Below are 25,364 nucleotides of genomic sequence, written 5' to 3'. Positions count from 1 at the left end.
CACTTTATGCCACAAGGGTGGTGTCATCTGCATATCTGAGGTTATTGATATTTCTCCCAGCAATCTTGATTCCAGCCTGTGCTTCATCCAGCCCGGCATTTCCATGATGTACTCTGCATACATAAGTTAAATAAGCAGGATGACAATATACAGCCTTGATGTACACCTTTTCCGATTTGGAACCAGTCTGTTGTTCCATGTCCAGTTCTAACTGTTGCTTCTTGACCTGCATATAGGTTTCGCAGGAGGCAGGTAAAGTGATAGAGTATTCCCATCTCTTGAAGAATTTTCCACAGTTTGTTGTGAGCCATGCAGTCAAAGGCTTTAGCATAGTCAGCCAGAGGTAGATGTTTTTCTGGGATTCTCTTGCTTTTCCAAAAGTTGTTGGCAATTTTATCTCTGGTTCTCCTGCCTTTTCTAAATCCAGCTCGAACACCTGGGAGTTCTTGGTTCACATACTGTTGAAGCCTGCTGCTGCTGCTAAGTCAGCATTACTTTGCTAGCATGTGAAATGAGTGCAATTGTGGGGGTAGGGTGAACATTTCTTGGCATTGAACTTCTTTAGGATTGGAATGAAAACGGACCTTTTCCAGTCCTGTGGCCGCTGATGAGTTTTCCAAATTTGCTGGCATATTGAGTGCAGCACTTTCATAGTATCATCTTTTCAGATTTGAGATAGCTCAGCTGGAATTCCATCATCTCCACTAGCTTGCTCGTACTGATTCTTCCCAAGTCCCACTTGACTTTGTATTCCAGGATGTCTGGCTCTAGGTAAGTGGTCACACCATTGTGGTTATCTGGATCATTAGATTTTTTTTTTTTGTATAGTTCTTCTGTATATTCTTGCCACCTCTTCTTAATATCTTCTGTTTCTGTTAGGTCCATACCATTTCTGTACTTTATTGTGCCCATCTTTGCATGAAATGTTCCCTTGGTGTCTCTGATTCTCTTTCCAACTCTATTGTTTTCCTCTATTTCTTTGCATTGTTCACTTAGGAAGGCTTTCTTATCTCTCCTTGCTATTCATTGGAACGCTGCATTCAGATGGGCATATCTTTCCTTTTCTCCTTTGTCTTTTGCTTCTCTTCTCTTCTTACATATTCTTAAGGCCTCCTCAGACAACTATTTGGCCTTTTCGCGTTTCTTTTTCTTGGGGATGGTTTTGATCACCATCTCCTATACCATGTTATGAACCTCTGTCCATAGTTCTTCAGGCACTCTAATCCCTTGAATCTATTTGTCACTTCCACTGTATAAGGGATTTAAGTCATACCTGAATGGCACAGTGGTTTTCCCTACTTTCTTCAGTGTAAGTCTAAATGTGACAATAAGGAGTCCATGATCTGAGTCACAGTCAGCTCCCAGTCTTGTTTTCATTGACTGTATAGTGACTCCATCTTCAGCTGCAAAGAATATATTCAATCTGATTTCGGTATTGACCATCTGGTGATGTCCATGTGTAGAGCCATCTTTTGTGTTGTTGGAAGAGGGTGTTTGCTATGACCAGTGCATTCTCTTGGTAAAACTCTGTTAGCCGTTGCCCTGCTTCATTTAGTAATCCAAAGCCAAACTTGCCTGGTCCTCTAGGTATGTCTTGATTTCCTACTTTTGCATTCCAGTCTCCTATAATGAAAATAATATCTTTTTTGGTGTTATTTCTAGAAGGTCTTGTAGGTCTTCATAGAAGGTCTTCTTGTAGGTCTTCAGCTTCAGTTTCTTCAGCATTATTGTTTGGGGTATAGACCTCGATTACTATGAGAGTAATCGAGGAAATGAACAGAGATCATTCTGTCATTTTTGAGATTGCATCTAAGTACTGCACTTTAGACTCTTCTGCTGACTATGATGGCTACTCCATTTCTTCTAAGGGATTCTTGCCCACAGTAGTAGATATAATGGTAAGCTGAATTAAATTTGCCCATTCCAGTCCATTTTAGTTTACTGATTCCTAAAATGTCGATGTTCACTCTTGCCATCTCCTATTTGACCACTTCCAATTTGCCTTGATTCATGGACCTAACATTCCAGGGTCCTATACAATATTGTTCTTTAGAACATCAGACTTTACATTCACCACAGGAGACATGCACAGCTGGGTGTTCTTTCTGCTTTGGTTCAGCCTCTTCATTCATTCTGGACCTATTTTTCCACTGATCTCCAGTAGCATATTGGGCACCTACCAACTGGGAAGTTCATCCGTCAATGTCACATCTTTTTTTCCTTTTTACACCATTCATGGAGTTCTCAAGGCAAGAATGCTGAAGTGGTTTGCCATTCCCTTCTCCAGTAGACCACGTTTTGTCAGAACTCTCCACCATGACCCATCCACCTTGCGTAGCCCTACATGGCATGGCTCATAGTTCCTTTGATTTAGACAAGGCTGTGATCTATGTGATCAGTTTGGTTCACTTCCTGTGATTGTGGTTTTCACTCTGTCTCCCTCTGATGGGTGAGGATTAGAGGCTTGTTGAAGCTTCATGGTAGGAGGGAATGGCTGTGGGGAAATCTGGGTCTTGTTCTGGTGGGTAAGGCCATGGTCAATAAACCTTAAATTCAATTTTCTGCTGATGGGTGGGGCTGTATTCCTTCCTTGTAGTTTTGGCTAATGGCATAATGGTGACCTCCTGCAAAGGGACTTATGTCAGCACACCATGGCTCCATGAACTGCTTAGTTAGTGCCCCTGACCCCGCAGCAGGCCACTGTTGACCCACGCTCCGCCAGAGACTCCTGGACACTCACAGGCAAGACTGGCTTATTCTCTTGTGGGGTCGCTGCTCCTTTCTCCTAGGTCCTGGTGAGCATAAGGTTTTGCTGTGCCCTCCTATAGTCTGCTTTCCCAGTCCTGTAGGAGTTCTGTATAGGACTCCCACTCCCTTATTTGCATATTGGGAATAATGTAAAGATTTTATTTATAATCTTAAAAGGGTTATGTTGCATTAACCTTCATTCTAAAGGGAGTCATGCACGAGAAGAAAGGGATTATTTGTTCTTCATAGGGGACTTTTATTGTTATAACCAATATGAAAGTGAAAGTGAAGTTGCTCAGTTGTGTCCAACTCTTTGCGACCCCATAGTCTGTAGCCTACCAGGCTCCTCTGTCCATGGGATTTTCCAGGCAATAGTACTGGAGTGGATTGCCATTTCCTTCTCCAGGGGATCTTCCCAACCTAGGGCTTGAATCCAGGTCTCCTGCAAGGTTGACAAGATGCTTTACCATCTGAGCCACCAGGGAAGTCCATAACCAATATAGTTGGTCTTAATTCTTTCATGTAACACTATTTTTTTTTAATGCTTCCTTCCTATTTCCTCTCTTCTTTTGAATTAAGCCTAAGCTTTCTTTTTTTCTCTCAAGCTTAGCCTATACTTCTTTTTACCACAGCCAAACCTTATTATTTTCTAATGTAATCTTGAGATCTGCATCCAGATATTGCTATTATACTATATTTAAATTTTATGTCTCCTCTTTTAAAACTAATTTTTCATTACAAAAGTTACCTTACAAAAGTCTCAATGTATTATTTTGTATTAACAATTGCCTGAGTCTTCTGGAGATTGTAGAAAATAATTATTTATGTTTGCATTCAATATTACCAGTAGATTGACAGCATTTATTTAAAGCTATCTTTATTTAAATGAACTTATCTACAAAATAGAAACAGACTCACAGAGACAGAAAACAAACTTACGGTTTCCAAATGGAGAGGTGGGGGAGGAGGGATAAATTAGGGTAAATTGGGGGCTTGAGATCATCAGATACAAACTACTATATATAAAACAGACAAGCAAGGTCCCACTGTAGATGTAGAGCACAGTACACAGTAATGGAGACAGTGACAGACTTTATTTTCTTGAGCTCCAAAATCACTGCGGATGCTGACTGCAGCCATGAAAGCAAAAGATGCTTGCTCCTTGGAAGAAAAGCTATGACAAACCTAGACAGTATATTCAAAAGCAAAGACATCACTTTACCGACAAAGGTCCATATAGTCAAAGCTCTATGGTTTTTTGAGTAGTCGAGTATGGATGTGCAACTGAACCATAAAGAAGGCTGAACACTGAAGACCTGATGCTTTTGAACTGGGGTGTTGGAGAAGACTCTTGAGAGAGTCCCTTGGACTGCAAGGAGATAAAAAACCAGTTAATCCGAAAGGAAATCAATCCTGAATATGCACTGGAAGGAGTGTTGCTGTAGCTGAAACTCCAATACTTTGGCCACCTGATGTGAAGACCCAACTCATTGGAAAAGACTCTGATGCTGTGAAAGATTGAAGGCAGGAGGAGAAGGGGACGACAGAGGATGAGATGGCTGGATGGCATTACTGATTCAATGGATGTAAGTCCGAGCAGACTCCAGGAGATTGTGAAGGACACACAGGGAAGCCTAGTGTGCTGCAGTCCATGAGGCTGCAAAGGGTCGGACACAACAGTGATTGAACAACAACTGTACAGCACAAGGAACTACATTTAACATCTTGCAGCAAACTATAATGGAAAATAATCTGGAAAAGGATATACATATATAACTGAATCACCTTTCTGTCCACATCACAATATTGTGAGATTTCATTTTGACACTGCCAACACGTAGCTTGCCACATTACTCCAATATCTAGTTTTCATCTGCAGACCACTTGTAATATCAATCTTCTGGCAGGCTTTAACTGGTCTATTAGTGCCTGGGGACACAGCTGGGTCTGTGGCTCCTACATGAACAGCACCGTAAGGGGCTTCTTCAGCATACTCCATTTTCCACCCCCTACAAGCAGCTGCAGTCTCCCTGGAAACAAAAGCACTGGATCACCCTTTTGGACATCATTTACTGAATGGTTTAGTAGCTCTTTAATGTAATCAGTTCCTATGACTTTTCCACTAGACCCAACCATACATGCAAAACATGCAGTTTAAGGGTCCCACTTCCAGCTCCTACAGCTTTAGCTCCTTCATGCAGCAGATCGAACAGAAGTTCTAGTACATACGCATGCATATGTGGAGTACTAATTGTTGCTTGGAACCCCATAGATTGTGAAGAATCCATGTGAAGAATCCATATAAAGGTTGCATTTTGCATAGTGAGAGCAGTCTGAGGCCAACATGACTTCAAATACTTTGCCTTGAGGATTCCGTTTTTGTGGAGGTTGTGGATTAGCTCTGAGGGGCTGGCACCCCCAGATTTCCAGGCCATCGCTAAGAACACTCAGAGCAGGTACAGAACCAGTGCAGCAATGGTGCCCTGCGGTGTCTCCAAGAGGGAGGCCACCTCCCGCATGGTCATCACCCTGCTCGAGTCCCTGCTGTAGCTGCTGCGGCGGCACTACACCTCTCAGATACTATTTTATTTACCATTTTAAATGCTTGAATCAAAACAACTTGATCAAAACAAGTCTGAGTAGTATTAATAATTACTTAGACAAGAGAATATTTAATTTAAAAGTCCAATGTTTACATTTCATACAGAAGGACACGTTATCCTTTGCAGTATCAGTTCCTTCTTGGAATCACCTCATGATGAAAAGGTAAGAACTTCAGTTTTAGTTTAATTAATGAATCAAGACATTTACTGAGCATTTCTCTGTGCCAAATGCCACAAAAGATAGAAATACAGGACAAGACTACCTACTGTCAAGTCATATGTGATACTATTGAAACATAAGCTATATGACAAATACAGGAGAAAATAGGGGATGAATGAGTGAGTGAGCAAACAAGCCACTGGTCATTCTGCATCTACTTCATGTTTTGACTTATTTGTTAGAGTCTGCCCAGAGCTTAAGAGCATCATACATCAGGCAGTCCTCCACAGTCATTGCCTTTATCTTACACAACTTCATAGAAGGAAGTTTCATAACCTTTCCTAGAAGCCCCACCTGGTACCCAGACATTATTATTTTCAAGAAACTCTTCCCCTATAGTCTAAAATCATCCTTATGATTAAATATGTTATTCTATTTTTAGTGTTAATGCAATGTAAATGTCACCATCCTTAGTTGATAACCATTTAAATATGTACTTCCTGGGACTTCCCTGGCAGTCCAGTGGTTAAGATTCCATGCTTCCATTGCAAGTGGAGCGGGTTCAATCCCTGATTGGGGAACTAAGATACCAGATGCCTCGCAGCATGGCTAAAAAAAAAAAAAAATGCACTTCTTGTGTGTGTGTGTGGATATGCCAATATATCTACATATATTATAAAAATTCAAAACTAATCAAAGACTACAGCAAGGAAACACTATTTTATCATAGGCTTATTTCCCTGTAAGTTAATTCTTCAAATCCAAAAGCCAAATAGTAGCTTAAACAGAAATGTTGTTTTTGGATTACAGGTATTACTATTAATGCATAGATACATAGATTAGGATGGGATTCCTTGTAGAGTGTTTTAGAATGCTTATTGTTTCAAACATTATCTCATTTGATCTACAGAGTTTTTGTTTCCAAGAGCCCTTTATAGCTTTTATAAAGTTCAGATACTTAGCTTCAGTATGACTATCTTCAGTTTGCAGAAGGGAAATCAGAAAGCAGCTTGCCTGGGATCACATCATAGTTAATGATGAAGCCAGAGCCAGAATCAGGGTTCCTGTCCTCTAATCCAATTCTCTTTCCACATGTAGCACTTACCACCAGCAAATGGAAAGCACTAAGTTTCAACTTACTCTATCAATTATATGGCATGCTGTGAGAGGAACAAAAACAATCATATGCTTGAATCATGTATGAGAAGAAGGTTATCTAATCGTTTTCTCTTACTTGTGATAATTATCAATATTCTCATATTAATTTTAGCAGATGAAAAATACAATTCAAAACCTTCATTTTCACAAGTGGACTTCCTACAAACTGGCAACTGAGACCTTTCAAAATTTAGAGAAAATATTTAAAACAAAGTAATGTGTTGATACTGAATTAGAATAATAGTGGGATTGACTTTTAAAAGCATTTTCACCAATTGAAATGAAGAGGATCTATTTTAATAACATGTCTAAATTCTTCCCTATCCAACCTGATTTCAACCTTCTCTTTATTTGAACAATGTGATTTTCCAGTTTGTATCTGGCTGCCTATTTATAAATGCACAATGGATTCTGGTCATAAAACATCTCATTATTACATACACTAATATGTACCATGCATTAAACAAGATTCAGTTATGGATTACAACTACAGTGAAAACTTAATAAGTCAGCCTATAAATCAGAGGTTAATCTGGTTCTCTTGAGACAATACTGTTTAAAAGATGATTTGTGGAATACCAATAGTCTAAGAGATACAGTAGGCAAAATCTATGTACACAAAGACAAATAGTTTATCATGTTTGGGACACCTTTTGGCCAACCCAATACAATAGAACAACAGACAGTATCAATTGTGCATTATACACAATATAGATTAAGTATCCTTAGTGAAGGATACTGAAACTGGTTTCAAATGCATGTGCAGGTACTGCTTGTGTTTACTGGGTCATGAAGTAAAATGTATTTCTTACTATAGATATGGTCCATATTCATGAAATCCTTGCCTTAAGAGAATTCCGTCCCATGGCAGAGAAAGAACCTTTGGGCAACCAATGTTCTTGAAAAGCTTTGAGAAAATAAGTAGAAGGGTGTAGCTTTTACCCTAGTTCTTTAAGAATAGGGAACTGAATCAGAAGGTCAAGAAATATTGGAAGAATTACACCTAACTTACTATGTTAAAGTCTAAATGAATTTGGGTCTCATAGAACTCTGAGCTGCCAGAATTCTATCTCCCACATAGATGACCAGCAAGAAGTAAGGACTTAGTCTGGGTTCATCAGTGACAGAGAGGGAACATGTTTTATGGGGATATAACTATAGAATAAGTCTCCCAATTGACAACTCTAGTCCACATGGTTTAAAAAGTTCTTCTGGAGCCAATTTAGAGGCTCTAAACTTGAGGATAAGTCACATACTGAAGTGTCAAGATGTCTTTGTGAGAGAATGAGCTGGGTCCAATCCTTTTGTTAATTCTTTGTGGTATGTAAGTAACATATATATCCTGCAATCATCACCAACAGCCCCCCTCCAAAACAAACAAAAAATTACCCAGGAATCTCTGGATAAAACTTGGAAACAGGAAAAGTCTTCTTGCCAATCTCCCCTTTGGTCGTCTTCTTTTAACTCTGCTTTCTCCTGCTCCTGATTATATTATATGTAATATTGCTATATTATATTATATAGTCCCCCCACAACCCTTCTAAGGATTTTCTTTCATCTAGTCTTCTACTAGTTTTCAACTAAATGAATTGCTAATCCTCAGTTAAATGATAAGCTGCTAAAGGGTAAGATATTTCCTGTCCCAGAGATATGCATAGATTAACAAATACCTAAAAATAGAATTTTTGGTACCTCAACAAGCAATAGAAGAGATAACTGGGGTGGGGATTTCACTGTCTTGCACAGATGTCTACACCATTCATTCATTAGCTTAGCTCTTTAATGATTAATGTTTTTGTTCAAGATTGTATTTGGATCAGTATGTACTTTTTAAAAGATATGCTTTATTGTTGCTATCTAGAAATTCAAGCAGCTTCTTGCCTGGCGTGCTCATTCATTAGAAATTGTTCAAATAATCTATGTAGAAGAGAAACAAGTGGTACTTACTGCCTCCATCGATGGCTCAGTAAGGTATGGACCTTCATATTGTGAATTTAGGTTGTATGAGGTAAAGGATTTTAAGCTAAACTTTGAGTATATACCATTAGTGGAATCTTGATTAGCTGATTAAAACAAATAAAAGGTGGCACCAAAGGACTTTGAGAAGGTAGTCACTAATTTGTAATTTTCCACACTCAAGAAAATGAGATGCCATGCTCATCAACACTAAAAGGTGTACTTTCAATACAAGTGTTCTTATAGACTTATTTCAAATCATTAAGCAATATGGATAGCTCAGAGAGATAGACCCAAGCCCAGGGAAGACTACAGGATACACAGGATGAGAAGTCATTACAAAATAAAGGAAAAAACAACTAATACTGAGAAAAGTGAAAGTGAAGTAATTGTTTCAATGAAAATGTAATTGACATTAAAGTCTACTTGTTTTTGTGGTTCTTTTCTTCCTTGGTTGCTCCTCTTACTTCAGAGGGGTGAGCACAGTGCTACATTTGGAGCAAACAGAGATGATTTACTAGGACTGTAATCAATTATAGTCTCTAGAAAGCCTCCCCTTAGGATCAGCTTTTTTAAAAAACTGAGGTTTTAGATAATATTACATTAGTTTCAGATATACAACAGAATGATTCAATATACGTATATATTGTAAAAGGATCACCTTAATAAGTCAACACTTGTCACCATACATAGTAAAAAATTTTTTTTCCTTCTATTGAGGACTTTAGAGATCTACTACTTCAGAATTAATAACTATAGTGGCCATGCTCTACCAAGCCTACTTGTTTTTAATTGCCTAGTGATGCTAGGTATACATACATGAAATGCTAAAAATACACACACACACACACACACACACACACACACATATATATACACACACACACAGAAGGAGAAAGGAAATTTCGTGACCATTCTTGAGACAAATTGCTATATATAATTCAAACCATATTTCAAAACGATACGTGCAAGCCAATGTTCATTGCAGCACTATTCACAATAGCCAGGACATGGAAGCAACCTAAATGTCCACTGTCAAATAAAGAAGATGTAGTACATATTTACAATAGACTATTACTCAGCCATTAAAGAGAATGAAATAATGCCTTTTGCAGCAGTATGGATGGATCTAAAGATTACCATACTAAGTAAAGTCGCACATAGAAAGACAATACCATATGATATCACTTAAATGCAGCATCTTAAAAAAATGATACAAATGAGCTTATTCACAAAACAGAAACAGACTCACAGACTTAGAGAATGAATTTTTGGTTACCAGGGAGATGGGATAAATTGGGAATTTGCCATTGACATGTACATACTGCTCTATTCAAAATAGATAACCAACAAGGACCTAGTATACTGCACAAGGAACTAAGCCCAATACTCTGTAATAACCTGAGGAAAGAATTTGGAAAAGAATATATACATGTTCATGTATAACTGAATCACTCTGTTTTACACCTGAAACCAACACAACTTTTTTAATCAACTATACTTTAATATAAAATGCAAGCTTAAAAAATTACATTAAAAATCATGATAATAAATTGGCCTCTTAAGGGCATAAAAGTAGGTAAGCTCAAGGGAGATAAAGAGGTTTCAAAGGGTTTCCAAGAGTTTAAACATAATGAAGATGAAAAGGAAGAAATATTTTATGTTGTGTGAATGACCATGGTCTGAAATTCAGAAGACCCTAGCTAGCTATATGAGCTTGAGCCTGGTGATTCAGACAGGGACAAGACCATATAGCAATGTAGCAGACACTGTTCAGGATTTGGATCTTCATCTTGAAATAAATAGCCACCAAAAAATATTAAGTGGGTGAGTAACATAATTAATAGAGCTTATATATGGCTCAGACAGTAAAGAATCTGCCTGCAATGCGAGAGCCCTGGGTTCGATCCCTGGATTGGAAAGATCCCCTGGAGAAGGGAATGGCTATCCACTCCAGTATTCTTGCCTGGAGAATTCCATGGGCAGAGGAGTTGAGCGACTAACACTCATTTAATTTGAGATATGTTTTAAAAGTAATAATGTGTGAGGTATGGATTTTGGAGCAGCAAAATTGGGAGCACAAAGACCAATTAGATGTCACTGGTGAATACAGTGGTGTGAACTCAGGGAGTGGTTACAGTGGTAGGAATAAATATTTTGGATTTGAGAACTATCCAGGAGGCAAAATCCAGAAGACATAAACTTTAACTGAAAGAGAAGGTAAGAGATAGATGTCAAATGATTCCAGGCATTATAAAACTAGATGAATACTAGTGTCATTCATTGAGAAAAGAAGCACTAAAAAAGGAAAACATTTAAAATATGGAAAGATGAAAATCTTCAGAAATACCGAGTTAAAGATAAATCTTCAAGATAAGATCTTATTTGAGGGCAAACAGAGCTGCTTTCTCTGTCAAAGAGATCGGTTGTTTTATTCATAGGAAAAATGAACTGACATGAAAATTACATTTAATTATTATAGATGTTTTCCAAAACTCTCTCCCTTGAATCTCTGCTCTAGCTTATTTTCAGTGGTCATCAGAAGTGTTAATTGGGCATTATAATACACACATACACACACTCCCCACACGTTATATGTGTGCACACCTCTATCGTTTATAAGCTTTTCCTGCTCAAACCAGTTATCTATAGCATGGAGGAATTACTTAACAATTTCTTCAAGTGAAGCTATCCCTAAATACTCAGTTCAAAAAACTTAGCTCTATTTAACAGCTATCTCAGAATACAGTTCTTTTCACAAATAAGTCTTTCTGCTAATACTCACTGCCACTTCCTAAGTCTAAGTGAAAATCACTCAGTTGTGTCTGACTCTTTGCAACCCCATGGACTGCATGTAGTGCCTCAGGCTCATCTGTCCATGGAATTCTCCAGGCAAGAATACTGGAGGAGGTTACCATGCCCTTCTCCAGGGGATCTTCCCAACCCAGGGTTTGAACCCAGGTCTCCCGCACTGCAGGCAGATTCTTTACCAACTGAGCCACCAGGGAAGCATTTAACACTCTAAATCTTGTTTGTCAAAAAGATTGATTTTATCATAGGAAAAAGCACAATAAAGGCTTAGCTTTGGGACAGAGGCTAGAGAGGGGTAAAGATCCAAACCTATATCTGACTCCTAGAAAACCAGGCTGAGAGATGGGATTAGTCATTTGGGAACATTGCACATAAAGCAGGAAACACCAGAAAACAAGAAGACCAAAAATTACTTCAGTCCTTGCCTCCAGCAGAATGAATGTAGAGTTGTCCTGAAGCCAGTCCCTCATCTGTCTAACTTCTGCATTGAGAAGGCTTGTCAATTCCACTTTAGCCAGGTCTCTGGGAAGTCCATAAAAACATCTACGTAGCACTGGGGAATTAAAGTATGAAAGGAAGGGTACATTTCCAGGCCACTGTAAGGTGTGAGGACCCCTGACTGGATTCCCCTGTTTTACCTCCTCCTCAGTGCCTACCTCTTCGAACTGGGATACTACCTAGACTTTGTAGAATCTACTCTTAGTCCATTTAGATTATTCTCCTCCTGGGTCTTTGAGGTAGGCACATTATGATTGTTTTCATCACTTGCTATTTTGAGCTTGAAATCAAGACATAAGTGGAAGATCTGTCGGACATTATTTTATTTGTGTCTTATTTCCATAAGACATAGGGTACATACTCTTACTAATGACATTCTGTATGACTTTAAACCATGCGGGTTATTTAGAAGGACCTCTTGGAGTGAAATAATGCATATATATAAAGAATCACTTCTTTTGCCACCTTATTGAAGAACTCAGTTGTAAAAAATAGTATGGCGTTTCCAAAATAGTAGAAAATGCAGATGGCAGTTGAAATGATTTTGGTAAGAGTGAAACCATTAGTAGATGTCTCCTCCCATAAGTTCTGTTGATGCTGATACAGAAATTAGACAGCTGATACAGAAATTAGACAGTTGAATGAGCACTACTATTTTGGGAAAAATCCATTTCTAGTCTTCTGAGTTTAATAAGTGGTTATCATAAGTATAGATTTAAAATGACATTTCCAAAATTGTTGTAGATTAGAATTCCAACTAGTAAAAATGTTTAAGTTATGATTAGCTCCACGTATTTAATAGGTAGGGTTCTGGACTCGAGTTTAAAATCCCTGCTGGGCCAAGAAAAATCTACATAAGTGACCTAAACAGAGTAACTTCCACTGAACTCCAGTTACTTTCTTCTCCCTACCTTTGCCTTTCCCCAGGCTCTGGCATGCCCTCAATGGTCATTACTGTGGATATTTTGGACAGCGCAGGACCTTTGAACTATCACAGACAAGTGATTTTATTTTGCCTTGTGATGTTACTGAATATCCCATAGAAATAAAAGAAGAAAGCAAATTCACAGAGAAGAAGCTAACATATGAATATCCTCTGGTATTTGACCGACAAAGGTAAGAGCATTTGGTATTCTTTAGGTGAGCAGATGAAATTAAACTATATGATACTGTCACACTGTGGTGAACATGGAGAATTCAAAGATGAAAAGCCCAGAACTTTTCAGTAACTTTGCAACTGAGGGAAAGGGAGAAATAAGTAAACAAAAGCTATAATTTGGTATAATAGTACCTCTAGGAACATGAGTTCTTAAAATGACCACAGAAAGGCAGACAGGATTTAACTGAACAAAGATCAAGGAACTGCCTAAGCATACACACTAAATAGTGAAAGACCATGTTATAGTCTTTCAAGGCTTGGAGTCCAGGGAGCAAGTAGTGAGGATATAATATCTTGCATAATATAAAGCAAGAAAAGTCTATAGGGGCCAAAGCATAATAAGACTTTTAAGGCCCAACATAAGGATTTTTAACTACAGAAATCACTATGATACAATACATAAGGAGAAGAGGAGGTCTGAAGAAAAAGATGGTGAATTTGGTTTTGGACAGGTTTAAGTCCAAGATGTTTGTGGGACTTCCAAGTGGAGATATTTAATGAGCAGACAGATCTGTCTAGAGCTCCCCAAAGAGGTCAGACCTATAGGTAAAAGTTTTGGTGTCATCAGTTCAGTTCAGTTCAGTTCAGTCGCTCAGTCGTGTCCGACTCTTTGCGACCCCATGAATCGCAGCACGCCAGGCCTCCCTGTCCATCACCAACTCCCGGAGTTCACCCAGACTCACGTCGATCGAGTCCGTGATGCCATCCAGCCATCTCATCCTCTGTCGTCCCCTTCTCCTCCTGCCCCCAATCCCTCCCAGCATCAGAGTCTTTCAGCATAGTAGTATTTTCAATCTGGATAAGTCACTCAGGTCCGGTATACAGAATGAGCAGAAACAGAAAACTGAGGAAGAAATCAAGAAATAGCCTGTAAAGAGCAGACCAAAGAAATCAGTGAAAACCATTAAGAAGGAATAGCCAATAGGTTGAAAGGAAAGCCAGAAACAAATGGGGCGATGGAAATCAAGGGATGAGAGGAAGAAAAGTGAGAGGACATATTTGTAGAATGTGGCGGAGAAATCACATAGGAGAACAGAAAAGTAAACAGTGGATCCAGCATGTCTGTCAGCTGAAAGGTCACTAATGATTCTAAGTTTCAAAGAGTGATGGGTAAAAATTGCATCATCATGGCTGAGAAATAAATGGGAGCTGTGAGGTGATGACAGCATAGGTTAGTTTGCTAGGAAGTCAAATAGCTGTAGGACTGAAGAAGAGTTTGTTTCATGAGTTTGCTTGTTTGTGAGGGAGACTTGAGCATGCTTATAGGCATAGGGGATGGAGAACAGTCCCCAGTAAAGAATGAAATACTGGTGAAAAGTTGTTTTATGCTTTTGCAAAGCTCAGTCCTGGTTTTGACTGCAGCTGAATATTTGTCATAATGGAAGTGACTAGTGCTCACCTGAGCTTTCAACATCAGCAAAGCCCAGCCCTAAATGGTAGATGTCTAAATGTCTAGCCCTCATAGGACTAGAATACCTAGACTGGTAATATCCAGCAGATCACTCCAGTATTCTTGGCCTTCACTGGTAGCTCAGCTGATAAAGAATCTGCCTGCAATGCAGGAAATCTGGGTTCAACCCCCTGGTTGGAAAGATCCCCTGGAGAAGGGAACAGCTACCCACTCCAGTATTCTGGACTGGAGAATTCCTAGACTATCCATGGGGTCAGAAAGAGTCAGACACAACTGAATGACTTCCACTCATTCACACACTCACTTAAAACTGGAATAACTGACAAGATGAGTCCAAAGTGGAAAGAATCAGAGAAGAGTGTCTAAGATAGAGTCTTTTAGGGAAATCCTGAGTAAGTCAAGGCTGAGGAGACACAACGCCATCATCTAGTCCAAAAGTCAGTAGAATAGTTGTAAACAGGAATTGAAGCTAAGAGTCATAAGCCACACAGAACTTGGTTCAAAACAGAAACAGTTGGGGAACAATTAACGAGGGTTCCAAATGATTGCCAAACAACACCGAAGTGTTCAAGGCTTGTCTTAGCTGGGCAGTAAGGAGTACTGGGGAAAAATCTGGCTAAAATGTAAGAAGTGTGATAGTAAAGCCAAGATTCATCAGGATATGGCCAAGTTCACCAGGCAAAGTTGATGAATCTCCTTGGGTAATTGCTGAGTCTTGAGAATCCATGTATCTTAGTACTTAAAACACTATATTCTGATTTGTTAGTATGCATCTTATTTACCATTCTCTTGAGTTCCTTGAAGACTAGGAGCATGTTTTATGTATCTTTATATATCCAGTTCTTAGTTCAGTGCTTAGCACATAGTAGGCACTCAAAAGATACTGTGGAACAAATAAAGAATGATTAATGGAGAACTTTATAAGCAGAGGCAACAGATATAAATGATAGATACAAAGTATGAAACAATATGATATATTTGGGCTACGTTAAAGTAGGATATATGTTTACATTTAGAATACATACATTTACATTTTTAATACTTAGTTATGACTTTTAAAATATATACATGAGTAAGTTTTAACTATAGTGGAAGTTTGACCTGAGTCACAAAAAATCAAACATTAGTTTTATACCAGAGATTTCTGTTTTTGTCCCCCCCCCCACCCCCACCAATGGCTATTAATGAAGTTAACTTCATGGAATGTTGAGGTTCAGTAGAAATCTTGGTGATTTCTTTGGAGGGAACTCTGGAAAGTAAAATAAGAGTTAAGTGCAAAGGTCACATCATTAGGACTGGTGCCATGGGAGCCAGAGAATTTGGAGGCCCAGACAAAGGACATGATGGATACTTGTTGAGTAGGCATAGGTATGTCCTTAATGTTTTTAATATGTGTGTGTATCTTTATATGCAGATGGCAAAAAATGAGCTCGATGTCTTTGCTCTTCAGACGTACACCTCCTAAGGCTTTTGAAGTGGAACATGATTTTAAGTTTTTCAAGTCTCTTTCTTCTCCTAAGGTAGCTTTAAAAAACAAACAAAAAAATCACTTTGCTTTTGTTTTTCTGAATTTAATATGTCCAGTGTATTAGTTTCCTATTGCTGCTGCTACATGTCAATAGAAACTTGGTGGTTTAAACCATACAAGTTAGTTATTTCACAGTTCTGTAGAAGTCTGACTTGCGTCTCACTGGTGTCGCCAGAGTTGTGCCTCCTTCCAGAGCCTCTAGACAGAATCTCATATTCCCTAGTTTGTGGTTCTCTTCCTTTGCCTTCAAAGCCAGAAAATCCTATTCTTCTGTGATCTCATCTCTCTGAACAGTTGGAAATGTTCTCTGCTTTTAAAAATTCCTGTGGCTAGATTGGGCCCACTTGCCAAATGAAGCAATATATTCACAGATTTGGGGTGGGAGGAATACTGTGTGAATATCATTGGTGGCCATTATTCTGCCTATCACAGATAGAAAAACTTCTCTTCATGCAGAATAGGAGAGAAATGTACACTGATTTATTCTATTTCAATTTCTAAAACTTCTAAAAAATGAATATAGCCCATGGGCCTTTAGGCTAAGGTCTAAATGCTTTCAAGTTGTGGTGCTGGAGAAGACTCTTGAGAGTCCCTTGGACTGCAAGGAGATCAAACCAGTTAATCCTAAAGGAAATCAACCCTGAATATTCATTGGAAGGACTGATGCTAAAGCCACCTGATGCAGAGTCAACTCAGTGGAAAAGACCTGATGCTGGGAAAGACTGAAGGTAAAAGGAGAAGAGGGTGTCAGAAGATGAGCTGGTTAGATAGCATCACCAACTTGATGGGCATGAATTTGAGCAAACTCTGGGAGATGGTAAAGGACAGGTAGCCTGGCGTGCTGCAGTCCCTGTGGTCACAAAGTATAGGACACAACTTAGTGACTGAACATCATCACCACCAACAACTGGCATTAATTAGTTAAAATGGATTTCTTCAAGATCTTGCACAATACAAACCAAATTTACCTCTGATTAAAAGTTATCTCTCATTTCTAACCTATAGTTGTCTGACCCTCTATGCTGCTGCTACTAAGTCGCTTCAGTTGTGTCCGACTCTGTGTGACCCCATAGACGGCAGCCCACCAGGCTCCCCCATCCCTGGGATTCTCCAGGCAAGAACACTGGCGTGGGTTGCCATTTCCTTCTCCAATGCATGAAGGTGAAAAGAGAAAGTAAAGTCGCTCAGTCGTGTCCGACTCTTAGTGACCCCATGGACTGTAGCCTACCAGCTCCTCTGTCCATGGGATTTTCTAGGCAAGAACACTGGAGTGGGTTGCCATTTCCTTCTCCAATCTGACCCTCTATAAATCAGACTAATTGTTTTTTTCTGAACATTTCTCTCAGTCTCCTATCCCTACAGTCCACCTGGGCTACCCCTGCCATATCCATCATCTCTCTCTGTCAAAGTCCATCCTACTTTGCCACTGACAAAGTATTAGTATCCAGTATAGGAAAAAATCAATAATCAGAAAAGATGGTCCAGTTTAAAAAATGGTCAAATACTTGGATACCGCACAAAAGGAAAAAAAAACAACAATAAGTAACTGAAAAGATGCTCGGCCTCATTAGTAATCATGGAAACACACATCAATAATATTATAAGGTAGCATTTTATAGCCACCAGATTGGCAAATATCAAAAAGTCTGACAATCGGTGGGCATTTAGAACAATCAGAACACTAATCTGCTGGTGGAAGTAGTATAAATTGCTAGAATCACTTTGGGAAATTATGTGACAGGCATTATCTAGTAAATTGAAAATAGGCATACTCTACTAAGTATCAACAGAAATTCCTAAACATGTGTTTAGGAGGCAGGAACAAGACAGCTCCTAGCAGTACTATTTGTAACAGCAAAAATCTGAAAGCAGCCTAAATGCTCATCAATAGTATAACTGGTAACTACATTATGGCCTATTTATAAATTAAAATACTATGGAGCAGTAAAAATGAATGAACTGGAATAACACTTCCCTACACGGATGGATGTTTGAAACATACTACTGAATAAGACAAGTTGTGTGTAAGAATATATATATAGTCATTTCTTTTTGATAAAAATAGAGGAAAGGTAAAAGTAAATAAAATATTGTTTTGGCAAAAAGTTAAATAAAAGGTAAAATTATATAAACAAAAGCAAGAGAATTAAGAACACAGCATTCAGATGGTCATTATGTTCAAGAGAAGATGAAGAGGACTGGGCACAGGACACTGACAACCTCAAGTTGAGGACATTGTTCCAGTTTATAAAACGGAAATATGTCATTTTTCACAGCATCAGCTTCATGTTCAATAAGTATTTTACACTTTCCAAATGAAATCATTTTATAAGCCCTCGCTTTCTGTCCAAAAGGAACTCGGATAGCTTCACCCAGAAGACAGGGTGACAGGCAAGAAAGAGTTTGGCAGTGGAATGTAACAGACTTCAGTTTAATCTTCAGTTCAGTTCAGTCACTCAGTCGTGTCTGACTCTTTGTGACCCCATGAATCACAGCACGCCAGGCCTCCCTGTCCATCACCAACTCCCGGAGTTCACTCAGACTCACGTCCATCAAGTCCGTGATGCCATCCAGCCATCTCATCCTCTGTCGTCCCCTTCTCCTCCTGCCCCCAATCCCTCCCAGCATCAGAGTCTTTTCCAGTGAGTCAACTCTTCGCATGAGGTGGCCAAAGTACTGGAGTTTCAGCTTTAGCATCATTCCTTCCAAGGAAATCCCAGGGCTGATCTCCTTCAGAATGGACTGGTTGGATCTCCTTGCAGTCCAAGGGACTCTCAAGAGTCTTCTCCAACACCACAGTTCAAAAGCATCAATTCTTCGGCGCTCAGCCTTCTTCACAGGTGTTATTTTATCTAATAACTAATAATCTAATCTCTCAAAAAGTTTTTTTGAGGATTATATGAGAAAATGTATACAAGGTACATTGTAGGCATTCAGTAAATGTGAACTCCACTTTCCCCAAAGGCCCCAACCTCTCCTTGCTTTGTGTCTCATAACAGGTTCACTTACCATGTTCTACACTGAAGTTGAACTATTGGTATACTGACTCTTACTTCTCCCCTCCACCAATAAATCATAAGCTCTTTATGGGCAAAGATAGATGTATAGCACGTAACAAATGCTCGATTTTGCTGAACAGCACAACCTAAAAATAAAGATTGATATTCACTTTTAATATTCTTTTCCAATTTGAAGTGGTAACTGTTAAAGTAATTTAACTGAAATGTTAAATAAATTTGGGAAAATCTTTAGAGGTTTTAAAGCTCTTGAAACAACTGAATGCACTCAATATTATAAGGCTTGGCCTCTTCTTACCACATCTTTATCTTCTCAGTTGGTTGGTAAAATAACAAAGGTTTAATGCTTGATATAAAAATACATTTCACGTAGGAATCTGATTTCTACTAGCAATTTTATTTTTCCCATTCCTTTTCATTCACAATTGTATAACATTTGTTCACTTCTTTTCATTTCTTTTTGACATATTGTTATTAGTAATAATAATACAATAGATTTAAATCTTACATTTGAGTTGCACCTTACTATATACATTTTGTCCTCATAAATTGTCAACAGGGAAAGAATTTGCTTAAGATCATGCAACTAATAAGTGGAAGAGTAAAAATTTGATTCCAGGAATTTTGCCACTGATATAATGTGCCCTTTTCATTAAACATTCACTCCTCTCTTTGCAGATTCGAAAACATGCCTTGGAAGGTTTCATGACTGAAAACAGAGAGGCAGGGATTGTTTTTGGTTCTCTGCCCATATACAGGGTGAGTTGGAGGTATCTAGGACTAGAGTGATTCCAGAACAATTAGGGAATCTGGCATCTCATTCCTGACCCTGAGCAAGCAATCACATGAACCAAGCAGAAGGATGATTCCATAAACATGCTGCATCTCAAACCAGAGAAACCTTTAGTTTTGTGTGTCAGTGGCTTTGATCATTCTCTGTCATTCCCCACTGAACAAATACTACAGAAGAGTATTTCAAACTTTACCCTGCTTCTTCATCACCTATAGGATAAAACTAAATGCCTTTAGCCTGGCATTCTCATGATCTGACCTCCACCTGAACTGTATAACCCCATTTTCCACCATATTCTCCCATGTACCCTACACTCCAGTGTGCTAACTTACCATTCCTTAAACATCACTGCCCTTCCTTCCACTGTGACTGCCTGTGCTGCTCCTCTGCCAGTAACTCATCCACCCCTTGTTTCCCTCCAAATCCCTACTTCTCCTTCAAGTCTCCAACCCAGATAATCTCTGCTGTTAAATTAACCAAGAATAATAAACCAAAGACAAAACATTGCACCCTAATTTTAACATATAATATTGTTTTATAAAATGTTACTTCTCTTTCCCAAGACCATGTTGATAACCTCCTACAGGTATTAAACAGTTAAGCTATAGATGCTGCCAAGGGGAAAGCATCAGAATTAATAGTGGACTCCTGGGATGGTGGGTATGTTTTAAAGTAGTTAGACCTTCTCACTCCCTATCCCCCACCCCTGAATTCATATTACAGAATTTATCACCATAAGTATGTCTTATTCTTTATTTATGGCTCCTAGGTACCAAGCCCCACTAGTCTAAGATTCCTTCCACTAATTGGTTCAGAAGCACAAAGGGAATCTTCAGATGGCATTCATGGAAAGAAGAAGGGAGGCCATGTTCAACATGAAAAAGTGAGTTAGTACTTAGAATTCCACAGTGCATACCATTTTGGTTTGGATTGTTTCTTATTTCTGGGCCTAAAATTATCTCAGGTCTGACTCTGTCTACAAATATTCCAGGATGCATATGTTTTAGCTCAGTGAGAAGGAAAACATAAATTTCCAGGACAGACAGAAAAATCAAGCAGGATCTCTGAGCCTGAGCAAATTAACATCCTAGAGTTAATTTCAAACTTAGGTTCACTGACTAATTTTAAAAGCCAGGCAGTATGGCATGACATATCTGATAGCTGCGTAGCCATCCTTACTTCCTAACATTATTGTACCTGCAGGATGGAGCCACGATAACAGTAAGTTTCTGGCTCACCAGCCAAGTCAAGGAGAATGTTTTCCATGTATTAGTAGGAAAACTAACAGAAAACTTTACAGCTAACATGGTATTTTTATAAATGATTCTTTGATTTTCACAAAGATCACAAAGAAAATATACACTCATTTCAGAACTGGGAAAAAAATGGAACCAAAAGGGTGATTAAAATGACTTACCAAAGATCATATAAAATTAAGTCATAACCTGAAGTCAACTTTTTACTCCAAATATCATACTCAATCTCTTAAACAGCCTAAAAAACTAAAACCTTAAAACTGCTCTATTAGTTCTAGGAAGTTTGTATGAGCCTAATTTAAACTATGGCCTTGTATCTAGTTATTCAAATTGATAAAATATTAAGAGGAAGATCTAACAAATAGTAATTTTAATTTTAATTTTAATTTTTTGACCACAACACATGGCATGTTGGATTTCTTAGTTATCCAATCAGGGATCAAACCAAGCCCTCTGCAATGGAAGCACACAGACCTAACAACTGGATCACCAGGGAATTCTATTTTCATTTTTTAATTTATAGTTTATATTGGAGTATAGTTGATTTATCCATACAACGTTATATTAGGTGTACAACAAAGTGATTAGGTTACATATATACACACTTCTAGTCTTTTTCAGATTCTTTTCCCATATAGATTATTCCGGCATATTAACTAGTCTCCTCTGTGCTATACAGTAGGTCCTTGTTGATTATCTTCTATATAGTAGTATGTATGTTTTAATCCCAGGGCTTCCTAGGTGGCACTAGTGGTAAAGGATCCGCTTGCCAATGCAGGAGACGCAAGAGACATGGGTTTGATTCCTTTGTCCGGAAGATCCCCTGGAGAAGGAAATGGCAACCCACTCCAATACTCTTGTCTGGCAAATTTCATGGACAGAAGAACTTGGTGGGCTACCGTCCATGAGTCACAAACAGTTGGACACGACTAAGCACACAACATATGTTAATCCCAACCTCCTGTTAAATCTCTCCCCTCAACCTTTCCCATTTGGTAACCATAAGTTTCTTTTCTAAGTCAAGTGGGTCTGTTTCTGTTTTGTAAATAAGTTCATTTGTATAATTTTTTAGATTTCACATATAAACACCGTATCTGTCTTTCTCTGCCTAAACTACTCCACTGTGATAATCTCTGGATCCATCCATGGTGCAACAAGTGGCACCATTTTGCTCTTTGCTACGGTTGTTCCACTGTATATATGCACCATATCTTCTTTATCTATTCCTCTGTCAATGGACATTTAGGTTGCTTCCATGTCATGGCTATTACAAACAGTGCTGCAGTGAACACTGGGGTTCATGTATAATCTTGGCCCATGTTTTTCTCTGGATATATGCCCTGGAGTGGGATTGCTGGATGATATGGTAGTTCTATTTTTAGTTTTTAAAGGAACTTTTACATTGTTCTCCATTGTGGCTGTACCAATTTACATTCAAATCAATAGTGTAGGAGGGTCCCCATCTCTCCACACCCTCTCCAGTACTTATTGTGTGTAGACTTTTTGACGATGGCCATTCTGACTGGCGTGAGCTGGTGTCTTGTAGTTTTGACTTGCATTTCTCTAATAATTTGTGATGTTGAAAAACTTTCATGTGCCTCTTGGTTATGTCTGTATTCTTCGGAGAAATGTCTATTTAGGTCTTCTGCCTATTTTTTCATTTTTTTTTCATTTTTTTGATACTGATAAACAGCAGGAGCTGTTTGTAAATCTTGGAGATTAATTTCTTGTCAATTACATTGTTCGTAAATATTTTCTCCCATTCTGTGGGTCATTTTATTGTTTTGTTTATAGTTTCCTTTGGTGTGCAAAAGCTTTTGAGTTTAAGTCCCAATTGTTTACTTTTGTTTTTATTTCCATTGCTCTAGGAGATGGGTTGAAAAAGATATTGCTGTGATTTAGGTCAAAGTCTATTTTGCCTATATTTTCCTCTAAGAGTTTTATAGTATCTGGATTTACATTCAGGTCTTTAATCCATTTTGAGTTTATTTTTGGCTAGGACTTCCAAAACTATGCTGAATAAAAGTGGCAAGAGTAGGCAAATTTCTCTTGTTCTTGATCATAGAGGAAATGGTTTCACCTCTTCACTATTGAGTATGATGTCAGCTGTGGGTTTGTCATATATGCTCTTTATTATATTAATGTAGGTTCCCTGTGTGCCCCCTTTCTAGAGAGTTTTTAATCATAAATGGGTGTCGAATTTTGTCAAAACCTTTTTTTTGATCTATTAAGATGATCATATAGTTTTTATTCTTCAACTTGTTGACGTGGTGTATCACACTGATTGATTTGTGGATACCAAACAATCCTTGCATCCCTGGAATGAATCCACTCTGTGGTGTATGGCCCTATTAATGTATTGTTGGATTTTGTTTGCTAGTATTTTGTTGAGGATTTTTGCATCTATATTCATCAATGATCAGTTCAGTTCAGTTGCTCAGTCATGTCCGACTCTGCGACCCCATGAACTGCAGCACGCCAGGCCTCCCTGTCCATCGCCAACTCCCAAAGTTCACTCAGATTCATGTCCATCGAGTCAGTGATGTCATCTAGCCATCTCATCCTCTGTCATCCCCTTCTCCTGCCCCCAATCCCTCCCAGCATCAGAGTCTTTTCCAATGAGTCAACTCTTTGCATAGGGTGGCCATAGTACTGGAGTTTCAGCTTTAGCATCATTCCTTCCAAAGAAATCCCAGGGTTGATCTCCTTTAGAATGGACTGGTTGGATCTCCTTGCAGTCCAAGGGACTCTCAAGAGTCTTCTCCAACACCACAGTTCAAAAGCATCAATTCTTCGGCACTCAGCCTTCTTCACAGTCCAACTCTCACATCCATACATGACCACTGGAAAAACCATAGTCTTGACTAGATGGACCTTAGTCGGCAAAGTAATGTCTCTGCTTTTGAATATGCTATCTAGGTTGGTCATAACTTGTCTTCCAAGGAGTAAGCGTCTTTTAATTTCATGGCTGCAGTCACCATCTGCAGTGATTTTGGAGCCCAAAATCACAGTATCATCAATGATACTAACCTCTAATTTTCTTTCCTTGTGGTAACTTGGTCTGGTTTTGGTATCAGGGTGATGTTGGTCTCATAGACTGAGTTTGGGAGTGTTCTTTCTTCTGTGATTTTTTTTTTTAATAGTTTCGGAAATGTTTGATAGAATTTGCCTGTGAGGACTTTTGTTGGGAGTTTTAAAATCACAGTTGCAATTTCAGTACTTCTGATTGGAAGATTCATGTTTTCTGTTTCTTCCTGGGTCAGTCTAGGGAGGTTGTACCTTCCTAAGAATTTGTCCATTCCTTCTAGTTTGTCCATTTCATTGGCATAAATTTCTGGCAATAGTCTCTTGTGATCCTTTATATTTCTGTGTTGTTTCTTGTCTCCTTTTTCATTTCTAATTTTATTGATTTGAGCCTCTTTTTTTTTTTTTTTTGAGTCGTAAGAGAAGTAAGCTTTTATTTTCTCATTTTCTTGATGTCTGGCTAAAGCTTTATCAATTTTATTTATCTTTTCAAAGAACAAGACTTTAGTTTCATTGATCTTTTCTATTCTTTTCTTCATCTCTATTTCATTTATTTCTGCTCTGATCTTTATGCTTTCTTTCCTTCTAATAACTTTGGGTTTGATTGTTCTTCTTTAGTTGCTTTAGGTGTAAGGTTAGGTTGTTTAACATTTTTCTTGTTTCCTGAGGTAAGCTTTTATTGCTCTAAACGTCCCTTTTAGAATTGCTATTGCTATATCCCGTTGGTTTTGGATCATCATGTTTTCATTTGTCTCCAAGTATATTTTAGATTCTTCTTTGATTTCTTCAGTGATCCACTGGTTGTTTGGTTGCAAATCAGCCAGCCTCCGTGGGTTTTATTTTATTGTCATCTTTTTTATTATAGTGATCTATCCAGGAGAAAATTCTATGTGCACCTGAATATGTATTCTGCTGCTTTTGGATGGAATGCTCTATAAATATTGAGTCCATCTGGTCTAATGTGTCATTTAAGGGCTATATTTCCTTATTAATTTTGTTTCTGGGTGATCCGTCAATGGATGAAAGTTGGTGTTACAGTCCTCCACTATTACGTGTTACTGCTGATTTCTCCTTTTATGGCTGTTAGCCTTGCCTCATATATCGAGGTGCTCCAATATATATGGGAGCACATATATTTACAATTGTTATGTGTTCTTCCTGGATTGATCCCTTGATCATTATGTAGTGTCCCTCTTTGTCTCTTTCAAAACTCTTTAAGTCTATTTTACCTAATTCAAGTAT

The 25,364-nt window shown here is 38.5% G+C and overlaps 1 protein-coding gene and 1 pseudogene across 2 annotated transcripts in view; one reads left to right on the top strand and one right to left on the bottom strand.

Moving 5' to 3' along the window:
- The window catches only part of WDR64 (WD repeat domain 64), a 134,881-nt gene that overhangs the window by 107,024 nt on the left and 2,493 nt on the right, over positions 1-25,364 (top strand). For both annotated transcript variants that reach the window (XM_027975586.3, XM_060396456.1), the window contains 6 exons: positions 5,456-5,514; positions 8,531-8,640; positions 12,862-13,050; positions 15,919-16,024; positions 19,728-19,808; positions 20,612-20,725. In XM_027975586.3, coding sequence (XP_027831387.1) covers positions 5,456-5,514; positions 8,531-8,640; positions 12,862-13,050; positions 15,919-16,024; positions 19,728-19,808; positions 20,612-20,725 — 659 coding nt within the window. The remainder of the gene's footprint in view (positions 1-5,455; positions 5,515-8,530; positions 8,641-12,861; positions 13,051-15,918; positions 16,025-19,727; positions 19,809-20,611; positions 20,726-25,364) is intronic.
- On the bottom strand, positions 4,412-9,320 carry LOC132657505 (protein-L-isoaspartate(D-aspartate) O-methyltransferase-like; annotated as a pseudogene).

The sequence above is a fragment of the Ovis aries genome, chromosome 12 (assembly GCF_016772045.2).
Source record: "Ovis aries strain OAR_USU_Benz2616 breed Rambouillet chromosome 12, ARS-UI_Ramb_v3.0, whole genome shotgun sequence".
NCBI lineage: Eukaryota > Metazoa > Chordata > Mammalia > Artiodactyla > Bovidae > Ovis > Ovis aries.
This window is presented reverse-complemented; position numbering and strand designations above follow the sequence as displayed.